Genomic DNA, 12,738 nt, shown 5'->3' with positions numbered 1-12,738 from the left:
GGGACGGACTCAGATTATCTGCCGTCCTTCATGGTTCCTGGAACAGCATGATGTACACACACACACACACACACACACACACACACTCAGAGTCCTTCACCTCGTCGTTTGACTCAGTTTTTCCTCCTGATTGTTCTTTCTTTTCGGCTTCGTGGAGAAATCTGCCGGCTTGGTGGGAAAATGTCATAATTGTGTTGTTCTCCACCCAAAGTGAAGCGTGAAGCGCTCCACCCAGGCAGGGCGGCGGCGGCGGTCCGGCTCGCCGTGCTCTGTAATTCACATCACAGCTGTGCGTGCGTGTGTGTGTGTGTGGGGTTGGGACTGAAATCAGTTTTCACTCTCACGTCTTTGGGATCTGTGGGGACAGGACGTGGGGACGGGGACAGGGAGTGGGGACGGGGACTGGGAGTGGGGATGGGGACTGGACTTGGGGACGGGGACAGGGAGTGGGGACGGGGACAGGGAGTGGGGACGGGGACAGGGAGTGGGGACGGGGACAGGGAGTGGGGATGGGGACTGGACTTGGGGACGGGGACTGGGAGTGGGGACGGGGACAGGGAGTGGGGACGGGGACTGGACGTGGGGACATTCTGGTTCCAGGACTCCTGCTTTCTGCTGAGTTCAGACTTAATCTGCCTGAAATGAAGCAGAGTCGGAGTTCTGGGTTCCTCTGGTATTTTAACAGCCGACTGTGTTCACACACACACACACACACACACACACACACACACACACACACACACAGTGGGGTTTTGTTGCGATCAGGATCAGGCTCTCCATCCTCTCTGGACTCGCCTTCATGATGTTCGTGTTTTAAGGTTTTATTTCTGAACGCCACTGATCTGTCTTGATCATCGTATCGGCCGATTCGCTCGTGGATTCACGGATTTATTTTTCTCTGGCGTGATTTACAGGCGGCGTCCACGGGCAGCTCAGTGTTTCTGGAAGACCATTTTATTTTGTAGGCATTATTTAAATAATGAAAAGCACCAAACACTTTTCCTTCATTTTAAAGTATGCTGCGTGAAGTTGAACGAAGCTGTTCTGATTTTTTACTGTTAAATAAACATTTCTCATTTTAGGCGTGAGACCTGTAGTATTTGTTAGCATGGTCTCTTTTTTGATGTGAATCGAGGAAGCAGAAGCAGCTTCGGCCCAAACATCGGCTCAAGAAAATCGGCAGTCTGTCATCGGCCATCGGCTGAGTGGCTGAGGGTGATGGGAAAAAACCGGTACTGGCGTCGGCCCTATAAAGTCCATATGGGTCTGTCCCGAGTAGAAACTCCTCTAGAGACGCCTCGGAGGGGTCCTTCAGGATTATAGAGGGACGCCTGTGTGTCACCTGTCTGCAGCACAACGTCTCTTCTTCTTATCTTGATTTTAGCTCGTTTTCTGCATTTTGCTGTAGTTCTCTGCAGTTCTCTGTAGTTTTCTGTAGTTTTCTGTAGTTCTCTGTAGTTCTCTGTAGTTCTCTGTAGTTCTCTGTAGTTCTCTGTAGTTCTCTGTAGTTTTCTGTAGTTTTCTGTAGTTCTCTGTAGTTCTCTGTAGTTCTCTGTAGTTTTCTGTAGTTCTCTGTAGTTCTCTGTAGTTCTCTGTAGTTTTCTGTAGTTTTCTGTAGTTTTCTGTAGTTCTCTGTAGTTCTCTGCAGTTATCTGTAGTTCTCTGTAGTTCTCTGTAGTTCTCTGTAGTTCTCTGTAGTTTTCTGTAGTTCTCTGTAGTTTTCTGTAGTTCTCTGTAGTTCTCTGTAGTTTTCTGTAGTTTTCTGTAGTTTTCTGTAGTTCTCTGTAGTTCTCTGTAGTTCTCTGTAGTTTTCTGTAGTTCTCTGTAGTTCTCTGTAGTTTTCTGTAGTTTTCTGTAGTTTTCTGTAGTTCTCTGTAGTTCTCTGTAGTTCTCTGTAGTTCTCTGTAGTTTTCTGTAGTTCTCTGTAGTTTTCTGTAGTTTTCTGTAGTTCTCTGTAGTTCTCTGTAGTTCTCTGCAGTTTTCTGTAGTTCTCTGTAGTTCTCTGTAGTTCTCTGTAGTTCTCTGTAGTTTTCTGTAGTTCTCTGTAGTTCTCTGTAGTTTTCTGTAGTTTTCTGTAGTTCTCTGTAGTTCTCTGTAGTTCTCTATAGTTCTTGTTTTCTCCAGGCTTCGTGTTTCCTGATTGCAGAAACGTGAGATGTTTCCACCTCTTGGTTTTCCATGTGGGTGGTGCGCCTCCGCCTCTTTCCGCTCGCGCCCGTGTGTTTCCTGGCAGCGGCTGGCAGCGGTCGCCGTGGAGACGGACATCAGACGGCGGCAGGCCGGAGCAGCTCGGCTCGCCTCCACACAGCTGGACGGAGGAGGACTGGGACCGTCCCACCGCTCCACCTGCTCCACCCGCCTGTGGACCATCACGGACCTGCTTAACGCTCCGTCGGAGGGAAAACAGGGCGGATGAGAGTCGGGCAGCACGTTTTAATCTCCACCTATAAATAGTTTGTTTCTGCTCCATCAGGTCCTCTAATCTCCGCCCCGTGTGTCATTTAAATCCTCCGCAATGAAAGTGGAGCAGATGGATCAGCTGATCCCGGGTCTCCGTCCGCACGTTGCTCCCAGTGATTCCTCTCTGCTCCTCACACACACACACACACACACACACACACACACACACACACACACACACACACACACACACACACTTTGATTTAAACAGTGATTCCTTGGCTTCGTCAGCAGATCCTGTGGAAAAGTTTCAGGATGTCTAAAAACTGTTTGCTTCCCCAAAAAGTTCACATCACGTCTGAGTCGAATGTTTTTCTTTCTTTCTTTTCAAAAGCTGTGTCGGTGTGTAAACCAGGGGAAACTCAGGCATAAAACATGTAGTTTTCTTCAAACCCAGTCATTTCGTCCTCCTGTCTTCTTAAAATACAGACTAGAATATTTTATTTTGCCAGAACAGAACGGTGCAAGAAGCCCCGTCACGAACAGGTGGTTCCAGTGTCGCTGCTAAACCAATACGGAGAAAAATCGAGTTTTGAAAAAGAAAATTGATATTAAAATCGTCAAATGAAAAAGGAAGCGTGGAGAGTTGGTGGTTCTACCCACGATGCTCGGCGATCGTATTGACCTCTGACCTCTGGTGCCTCCAGCGTCTCGCTGCCTCCCTGCTGTGGTGAAATCAGCTCCAGGCTCCTCGTTGTCCAGAAGCCATTGTACATGTGAGCGAGGTGGGCGGCTCGCTGTCGGCCCGGCTGGAGGGTGGAGGGTGGAGGGTGGAGGGTGGAGGTGGACGGAGCGCCGGACAAAGACGTCCAATTGACATGTGAACAATGGAGCGAGCGCCCGGCAGCAGAGACGCTCAGAACAATACAGCCTGTTTTCCTGCAGCAGCAGGACGAAGAGGAGGAAGAGGAGGAGGAGGAGGAGGAGCTGCTCCAGCTGAGACCTGATCACCCCCCCCCCCTCCTCCTCCTCCTCCTCCTCCTCACCTGACCAGGTTCAGTCCCGTCTCCGTCTCCGTCCCCGTCCTCCATGTCCTCGTCTGTTTTCATTCGTTTCTCACTCAGTGTCTGAATTAAAGTACCTGCTGATAAATAGGAACAAGTTTTAAAAACATCCATTTTTCAAACGTCAGAGCGAAGTGAGGCCTGCAGGATGAACACGTCTGCAGCAGAACACACACTAACACACACCGCTCCAAGGTTAATATCAATGAAACCTTTAATCTGATGAAGAAAACACAGAAATGTTGGATTTCTGAGCTCAGCCTGCTGATCTGCCCCGTCCATTAACATAGCATGTCCTGTGTGTGTGTGTGTGTGTGTCTGTGCCAGTGTGTGCTGGCTCAGTGAACACACACACACACACACACACACACACACACACACATGCTGTAATCCTGCAGGTGTGTGTCACTGTGCTTTGTTTCCAGCTGTTGAAGAGAAGGAACCACAGAGAGAAATCTTTCATCTGAGCTCAGACTTTATTTGAAGAATTAAAATAAAAACATTGTTCAAAGCCGGGGTGTCAAACATAAGGCCCATGGACCGAAACCGGCCTGCACGAGGCTCCGGTCCGGCCAGAGAGTTGGAGACGTTGAAGGAAGCTTTGGTTTGTTTCTCCAGAGCAGAGGATGAACCGAGGTCCCACCGATGCTTCTTCCTGTGAACTCTGGGAGAAAAGCCTGGAAGTTTGTTAAAAGTGTGTTTTGGCTCCGCCTCTCTCAGGATGAGGCCGTCCTGTTTGCGACCTCTGACCTCAGACATGTTGGACGTTCCACATTTCGTCGTGCGATCAGCAGGAAGCGTGTCGTGGATTAAAGGACGGCTCTCCTCTGAAAGCAGGAATCCGCTGGTCCGGCCTTCAGACGGAGTCCGGGTCCGGTTTCTGCGGCGGGATGAAAGCCTCCTTTCATTCGGGTCCTGCTCCTCCTCGCAGGAAGGAAGTGGAGCCGGCGGGCGGCCCGGGGCGCCGCACCAGCTGGAGAGCAGGGTTCCGGATCAGGGTTTGTTTTTTTGGGCCCGACTGGAGCCTGCTGTGGCCCGGCTCTGGCCCGCGGGCCACGTGTTGGACCCTGGCGATCCGGTCGGTTCAGCAGCTGAAAGTGGAGCAGGTCTCTGGAGGTCAAAGGTCAGGCCGTCGTGTCTCTGGCTCTCGGCTCGGTGGCGCAGTGTGAAGCCGTCCGGCGCTCCGGCTCTGGAACCTCGGTTCTGTGTGAGCAAGGCGTGGAAGCCGGCGGTCATAAAGCTTTATCTGACGTTACGAAGGCGAAGGTCGCGTCACCGCAGGGTGAAGGTCGCGGCGGGAGCAGCAGTCTGACCTTTGAACCCGTTGATGTTTCCTCATAAACTTTAACAGCAGCTGATGTTTATCCAGGCGGCAGTAAAACCTCTTTATCACGGCCATAAAACTGTTCTGTGGTGAATAGATGCCACGTCTGACCTCTGACCCCTTGTCTGTGCAGGTTTGAGAAGGGCCGGATCTACTCCTACATCGGGGAGGTGGTGGTCTCCGTTAACCCCTACCGCGCCATGAACATCTACGGCCGCGACACGGTGGAGCAGTACAAGGGCCGCGAGCTGTACGAGCGGCCGCCGCACCTCTTCGCCATCGCCGACGCCGCCTACAAGGCCATGAAGCGGCGCAACAAGGACACCTGCATCGTCATCTCAGGTGGGGGGGAACCCGAGGCCCGTGGCCTCCGGCAGGGACGCACGCTCTCTGTCTGAGATCAAAAGAACACGGCGTGTTGAGTCTGACTCCAGAGTTCCCTCTGGTCTCCAGGAGAGGCTGAAGCTCCCCCTGGTGGTCGGAGCAGGAACTGACTGAGTTCCATCAATAGAATCACTGAGATGTTGAAGTGAAATCGAGGGTTTTGGAGGATTTACTGAGGCGGAACAGGTTTGAGGAGGAGTCAGACGTGGCAGAAACAAAGGAAAATCTTTCTGTTTTCATTCAGTTTTCTTCTCTTCCTCAACACAAACCAGAAAAACTTCAGGCTTCTCTTAACTTCAGCTTCATGTTTTCATGTTTGAACTGTTTAAAAGTTTTGTTGGAGGATTTTGGTGCTGATTTAATCCTGTGAGCCCGTTTAAAACAAACGAGTGGCTCATTTCAGCCCCTTCAGAAACAGATATTAGTGATAAATATCATTTCATGGCTCATTCGGAGTCTGTTGTGGTGAAACCAGCCTGAAGCGCCGCCGCCGCCGCCGCGTCTCTTTCAGGGGAAAGTGGAGCCGGAAAGACCGAAGCCAGCAAGTACATCATGCAATACATCGCTGCGATCACCAATCCTAACCAGAGGGCGGAGGTGGAGCGGTGAGCCTGGGCGCCACACACACACACACACACACACACACACACACACACACACTCTCAGGTTACTCAGTAAAATCACGTTTCATCGTTTCCAGGGTAAGAATTGCTTCAGCTGATCAACTACAGTTGTGTTGAAGATGCTTCTTTATCTAATAACATCACATTTATCGATGAATCCACGGAGACGTTCAGGTTTTCAGCTCTTCTGCTGAAGCGCTGAAGCGTGTCTTCGTCCTCCAGAGTGAAGAACATGCTGCTGAAGTCCAACTGCGTCCTGGAGGCCTTCGGCAACGCCAAGACCAACCGCAACGACAACTCCAGCCGCTTCGGCAAGTACATGGACATCAACTTCGACTTCAAGGGCGACCCCATCGGCGGCCACATCAACAACTACCTGCTGGAGAAGGTGAGGGGCCGGCCGCCCAGCGGGGGGCCCAGCGGGGCCCGGCGGGGGGCCCGGCGGGGCCCAGCGGGGGCCCGGCGGGGGCCCGGCGGGGGGCCCGGCGGGGGCCTGGCGGGGGGCCCGGCGGGGGGCCCGGCGGGGCCCGGCGGGGGCCCGGCGGGGGCCTGGCGGGGGGCCCGGCGGGGGCCTGGCGGGGGGCCCGGCGGGGGCCTGGCGGGGGGCCCGGCGGGGGGCCCGGCGGGGCCCGGCGGGGGCCCGGCGGGGGCCTGGCGGGGGGCCCGGCGGGGGCCTGGCGGGGGGCCCGGCGGGGGGCCCAGTGGGGCCCGGCGGGGGCCCGGCGGGGGCCTGGCGGGGGGCCCGGCGGGGGGCCCAGAGGGGCCCGGCGGGGGCCCAGCGGGGGCCCGGCGGGGGCCTGGCGGGGGCCCAGCGGGGGGTCCAGGGGGGTCGGTCGAGAATAAAAGTCCGCTGACGCTCTCTCTCCTCCTCCGTCAGTCCAGAGTCATTTTCCAGCAGGACGGAGAGCGGAGCTTCCACTCCTTCTACCAGGTAACCTCTGGATTCGAACCAGTGCTCCTCCCACGGTGCTGAGGGTTGTCCTCACGGAGTGAACCCCGGTGTGTGTGTGTGTGTGGTCCTCAGCTGCTCCGGGGAGCTCCGGACTCCTTGATCCGCTTGCTGCACATGCAGAAGGACGCCACGGCGTACAGCTACATCAAGGTCGGAGGTCAGATCAAGGTACAGTTAATCCGTCACGCCGGCCGGCGGTCCGCTGGCCGTCAGCTGGCTCCACCTCTCCTCCAGGGTTTCTTCTCTCAGCCGCCGTCCAGTTCTTCTGCTGGTTTTTGACTTTCCTACTTCCTGTTTCCTACTTCCTGCTTCCTGTTTAGGACTCCAGTCCTCAGGAGGGTTTCTGGTCCGTGGAAACGGGTCGGTGTTTATTGATCCTCTCTTCTGTCTCCAGTCGTCCATCAACGACGGCGCAGACTTCAAGGCCGTCGCCGACGCCATGAAAGTGATCGGCTTCACCGGAGACGAGATCCAGACGGTCTACCGGATCCTGGCCGCCATCCTGCACCTGGTAACGCCGCCTCGGCCTTTATTCTGAAGGGATCGGGGCCGCGGGGCCCCGCCGGTCTTCACGCCGCCGCTCCCGTCCCTCCAGGGAAACCTGACCTTCGGCGTGGACGGAGACACGACGCTGATCGAGAACGTCAAGCTGGTGTCCGTCCTGCGGGACCTGCTGTCCAGCAGCGAGGACGGCGTGGAGAAGGCGCTGCTGTACCGCACGGTGGCCACGGGCCGCGACGTCATCGAGAAGCAGCACACCGAGCAGGAGGCCAGCTACGGCCGCGACGCGCTCGCCAAGGTCAGGCGGCGGCGGCGGCCGAGACACACACACACACTCACACACACACACACACACTCCTCCACACACACCCCTCCCTCTGCTCTCAGGCCATGTACGAGCGCCTCTTCTGCTGGATCGTGGGCCGGATCAACGACATCATCGAGGTGAAGAACTACGACGCCCGGGTCCACGGCAAGAACACGGTGATCGGCGTGCTGGACATCTACGGCTTCGAGATCTTCCAGAACAACAGGTGAGGAGGAACGGCGGCCCTCTCCCATCATCCTCCACTTCTGGTGCCTCTCGCACGCACGCTTTTATTTTGAAAGTCTACATTTCGATCAGTTTTGCGTCCTGAACAGTCCAACAGGCTGTGGACCAAATGATGAGACTCGATGTGTGTGTTCTCCTCTGTATTGATGTTTTGTGTGTTTTGTGTTGTCCTGCTGTGTTTTGTGCGTCCTCACCTCTGCGTCGTCGTCGTCCTGCAGCTTCGAGCAGTTCTGCATCAACTACTGCAACGAGAAGCTGCAGCAGCTCTTCATCCAGCTGGTGCTGAAGCAGGAGCAGGAGGAGTACCAGCGAGAGGGAATCCCCTGGAGACATGTAGGAGCTCCGCCCTGCTCCACCCTGCTGCTCCGCCCTGCTGCTCCACCCTGCTGCTCCACCCCGCTGCTCCACCCTGCTGCTCCGCCCCGCTGCTCCACCCTGCTGCTCCACCCTGCTGCTCCACCCTGCTGCTCCACCCCGCTGCTCCACCCCGCTGCTCCCCTGCTGCTCCACCCCGCTGCTCCACCCTGCTGCTCCACCCTGCTGCTCCCCCGCTGCTCCACCCTGCTGCTCCCCCGCTGCTCCACCCTGCTGCTCCACCCTGCTGCTCCACCCTGCTGCTCCACCCTGCTGCTCCACCCTGCTGCTCCGCCCCGCTGCTCCACCCTGCTGCTCCACCCTGCTGCTCCACCCTGCTCCACCCTGCTGCTCCACCCTGCTGCTCCACCCTGCTGCTCCCCCGCTGCTCCACCCTGCTGCTTCACTTTTATTCAACTGAATACGCTGCAAAGACAAGATATTCAATGTTCAAACTGAGGAACTTTATCTTCTTTTGCAAATAATCATGAGCTTAGAATTTACTGGCAGCAACACGTTGCAAAAAAGTTGGCACAGAAGCATTTTTACCGCTGTGTTCCGTGGCCTTTCCTTTTAACAGTGAACGTTTGGGAAGCGAGGAGACGATTTCTGAAGCTTTTCAGGTGGAATTCTTTCCCATTCTCGCTTGACGTACCGCGTCAGTTGTCCGGCGTCTCCGACGTTGTTTTACGCTTCATACTGCGCCACACATTCCCAGTGGGGGACAGGTCTGGACTCCAGGCAGGCCAGTCCAGAACCCACACTCTGTTACTACCAGCTGGTATTGAGCCAACAACTGTGAAGAATAACACAGTTTACCAGTTCCAACGTTAGATGTCTTGTCTTTGCTGTGTGTTCAGCTGAATATAAGTTGAAAAGCGTCTGCAAAGCATTGTATTCTGTTTTTATTTACGATTTACAGAACATGCCAGCCTCACTGGTTTTGGGTTTTGTAACGATCTCCTTCTGTCTGCACATCAGTGAAGTCTGAAAGAAAAGAGAACAGACGAATCACATGAGTTGGATCAGAGTTATTTAAGGAAGTGGTGAATGAAGGTGGTTTTATCGGGTTTCTCAGGTGGTTGAAGGTTCCAGGATGTTGATCCAGCCGTTCCTCTCCTCAGATCGATTACTTCAACAACCAGATCATCGTGGATCTGGTGGAGCAGCAGCATAAAGGCATCTTCTCCGTCCTGGACGAAGCCTGCATGAACGTGGGGAAGGTCACCGACGAGGTCTTCCTGCAGGGCCTCAATGGGAAACTGGCCAAACACGCCCACTACACCAGCCGCAAGGTGAGACCGCCGCTGTCCCTGTCCTCCTGAGTTCACCTCCAGACCGCCGCCCTCCTGCACCACCCGGTCAGACTCAAAGGGGGTCAGTTCAGAGGGCTGCAGTTCACAGTGTGAACACATGAGGGCGACAGACGCCAGGGGAAAAGCTGCAGCCAGTCCGACTCAACACTCTGCTGGAGTGACGTCACTGTCGGCCAATGAGAGCGCAGCGGGGGGGGGGCTCCAGGCCCCGTCCAGAACCCGTCCAGAACCCGTCCAGACCTGCTGGACCCGGCAGACGAGCCTCTGGGCAGAGTTCAGGGTGAATAAAATGCTCTGTGATCAGGAAGCTGTGGACCCGGCTCGGTCCGGGTGGGGGTGGGGGGGGGGCTCGGTCCAGATCGGCGGTGGGGGGTCTGTGGGCTGTATCGATTGATGAACCTCTCCTCCGCTGCTCCTCTCACCTGCTCTTCTCACACAGCGTCACAGATCGGAGATCCAGCTGTTTCCAGCTGTTGCTCCCTGGAGCAAACATTTCCTTGAATCAGTACGAACCAGGGACGGTTGTAGTTCAACCCTCTGTCCTGTCTGGATCCGGTTACCAGGCAACACAACTTTAACGGCCCTTTTCACAGGAATTATGGAGCCTCAGAGGATCCAGCAGGTTTTTACAGGAGCTTTAATCCAGATTAACGGTTTGGATTTTTTTTCCAAAGTGTCTGAAAAAATCTTCCACATGATGTTAAAAGCAGATTAAAATCATTTCAGCAGAAACGTCAGATAAGATGATCTTTTACTGTGGAAGAAACAGAGACCAGGACGTGAGAGAAGAACCAGGACTCCCTGATGAGCCGGGACAGGAAGGAACCAGCAGAACCAGGCTCAGAGGAGGAGAACCTGCAGAACCAGGCCCAGACGAGACTCAGCAGAACCAGGCCCAGACAGCAGAGGTGGGAGACTGGAGCTTCATCAAGTCATCTCCATGCCATGTTTCTGCCCTCACCATGTACCACAGACCAGCTGAGGAGCAGGGCTGGTCAGATTCAGCTGGTGTGATACGAGGTCAGAGCAAAAACATGGAGATGACTTGATCAGGCTCCAATCTCCCACCTCTGCAGACAGAACCAGACTCGGTGGTTCTGTCTCTGTTTCAGCGGTCCGGTTCTCTCAGGACAGAACTGGTGTGTTTGTGACCTTTGACCTGAAATGAGTTTGACTCTCCTGAATTAGAATATCTCTAGTTTTTAATAGGGATTAGATGAAACGCACCATGATGTGCAGAATGCGCAGTGCTTTATTTTATTTTATTTTTTATTAAATGCATCTTATTGATGCTTTTAAACTGTAGGATGAAGAGAAATGATCTCTCTATCAAAGGATGAAAACTCTTATTTGCTGCAAGTCATCCAGATATACAATTCATTCAACACGCTGTGATCGCCTCTCATGGCTGGATGGAGCTTCATCTTCCGATCAGTGTGTTCTGTGATCGCCTCTCATGGCTGGATGGAGCTTCATCTTCCGATCAGTGTGTTCTGTGATCGCCTCTCATGGCTGGATGGAGCTTCATCTTCCGATCAGTGTGTTCTGTGATCGCCTCTCATGGCTGGATGGAGCTTCATCTTCCGATCAGTGTGTTCTGTGATCGCCTCTCATGGCTGGATGGAGCTTCATCTCCTCAGTGTGTTCCTCATGTTCTTCTTCATGCTGTCATGAAGTAACGTCCAGTGTTCAGATTCAGACGTGAGCTGTGCAGGGAGGAACCTGCCGGCGGATCGTTTCTGGGATGTGATTGGTCGATCTACCGATCGGTAGATCGATGAGCGATTGGTGAAGTCTTTTCTGTCGGGAGAGACGATGAGACTAGATGAAGCTGGAATGAGTCAGATCCTGTAACACGATCTGCTGTTATGTTGTCATTCTGCTTCCAGGGCTGAATGATGCAACTGTCCATCTCTGCACACACACACACACACACACACACACACACACACACACACACACACACACTGTTGATTCCTTCATCCATTCATTCACAGAATGATGCATGTGGAGTCTAAACTTACATCACAGACAGTCGGTCAGTGTGGTGAAGGAACACACACACACACACACACACACACACACACACACACACACACACACACACACACACACACACACAGAGTAGCAGCTGTGTTGTTCCGTCTGTCTCCAGGTGCTGCTGTCTTGACGTCGGCTCATTAAATCTCGTCCTCGTCTGGATTCAGTTTGTCTGAATCAGAGAAACCAGATCACAGAGGTCACAGAGGTCACAGAGGTCACAGGTCACCTCTTGCTTCACCTTCTGATTACATGAATCTCATGAACACCTGTTTTGTTTTTTCTTTGTGACTGTCTGGACCTCACCTTCACACCTTTCTGAATTTCAAGTTCAGTAACTCAGTAGATACTGTACATATTGAATTCGGTCAGTTCAGCTCTAGCGAGGTGACGTCGCTCTGCCGGCCGCAGCTCAGATCAGAGGGTCGCTGGTTCCAATCCCACTGCAGACAGGCTGCTCAGGGACTGACTCGCTGCACCATCTGGTGGTACGGAGTGGTACTACAGGCCCTGCTCCTTCCAGTGATCCCGCTGAGCTTCAGGATTCTTCTCGGTGTTCTTCAGTCCTGCTGCTCCAGAACGTCCGGTTCCCTCCAGAACTCCTTCCTCGGAGCTTCAGGGTTTCTGCTTCAGCCGTCGGTTCTTCACTTCGCTGACCTTTAACCACGCCGGCAGCTCGCCTGGTGTGCAGGAGCTGCCGGGCGCTAACAGGAAGTGTGAGTCGTCCACCTCAGGTCTGAGCCACGCTGGAGGCTGTGGAGGGTGGGAGCTGTCTCTCTCTGAGGACACGTGGCGGACGTGAAGCGGCCGCCGTCCGCCGGGTGTCTGTCCGTCCAATCAGGACGCAGCGCCGGTCTGTTCAGCCCCGACAGCTGCTGCTCAGTGCAGTGAGCGTGAAGCCGTGAAGTCCTCGTCCTCCTCGTGTCCACAGGCTGGGGGACGGTCAGCTGCCGCTCCTCGGGAGGCCTGGCCTCGAACCCGCACCTCCGCGGGGGGGCCGGGGGGGCTGTCCTGCAGCTCAGAGTGCTCTGTGTCTCCGTCCAGGTGTCTCCGTCTGTCCTCTCTGTTCTGGTTTTAGTGTTTTTAACGTGTTTTATTGACGACAAAACAATTGAATGTTTCAGTAAATCGGAGTTCAGTTGGAGGAGCTGCAGCCGAAGAGGCCCGGCCGTTTGAGTTTCTTCTTTCTGTCTGGAAGAGATGGATGACAGAGGGATGAACGGGTGG

At 54.4% G+C, this 12,738-nt stretch overlaps 1 protein-coding gene across 1 annotated transcript in view; it reads left to right on the top strand.

Moving 5' to 3' along the window:
* Nucleotides 1–12,738, top strand: part of myo1d (myosin 1D) — a 43,247-nt gene that overhangs the window by 10,067 nt on the left and 20,442 nt on the right. The window contains exons 2-11 of the mRNA XM_030098576.1: nucleotides 4,922–5,130; nucleotides 5,684–5,777; nucleotides 6,018–6,183; nucleotides 6,673–6,726; nucleotides 6,820–6,915; nucleotides 7,142–7,258; nucleotides 7,343–7,546; nucleotides 7,636–7,781; nucleotides 8,020–8,134; nucleotides 9,280–9,450. Of these exons, the coding sequence (XP_029954436.1) occupies nucleotides 4,922–5,130; nucleotides 5,684–5,777; nucleotides 6,018–6,183; nucleotides 6,673–6,726; nucleotides 6,820–6,915; nucleotides 7,142–7,258; nucleotides 7,343–7,546; nucleotides 7,636–7,781; nucleotides 8,020–8,134; nucleotides 9,280–9,450 (1,372 nt within the window). The remainder of the gene's footprint in view (nucleotides 1–4,921; nucleotides 5,131–5,683; nucleotides 5,778–6,017; nucleotides 6,184–6,672; nucleotides 6,727–6,819; nucleotides 6,916–7,141; nucleotides 7,259–7,342; nucleotides 7,547–7,635; nucleotides 7,782–8,019; nucleotides 8,135–9,279; nucleotides 9,451–12,738) is intronic.

Source organism: Salarias fasciatus, chromosome 8 (genome assembly GCF_902148845.1).
Source record: "Salarias fasciatus chromosome 8, fSalaFa1.1, whole genome shotgun sequence".
NCBI classification, from domain to species: Eukaryota; Metazoa; Chordata; class Actinopteri; order Blenniiformes; family Blenniidae; genus Salarias; species Salarias fasciatus.
The sequence above is the reverse complement of the archived record's forward strand: the minus strand, read 5'-3'. Positions and strand labels throughout refer to the sequence as shown.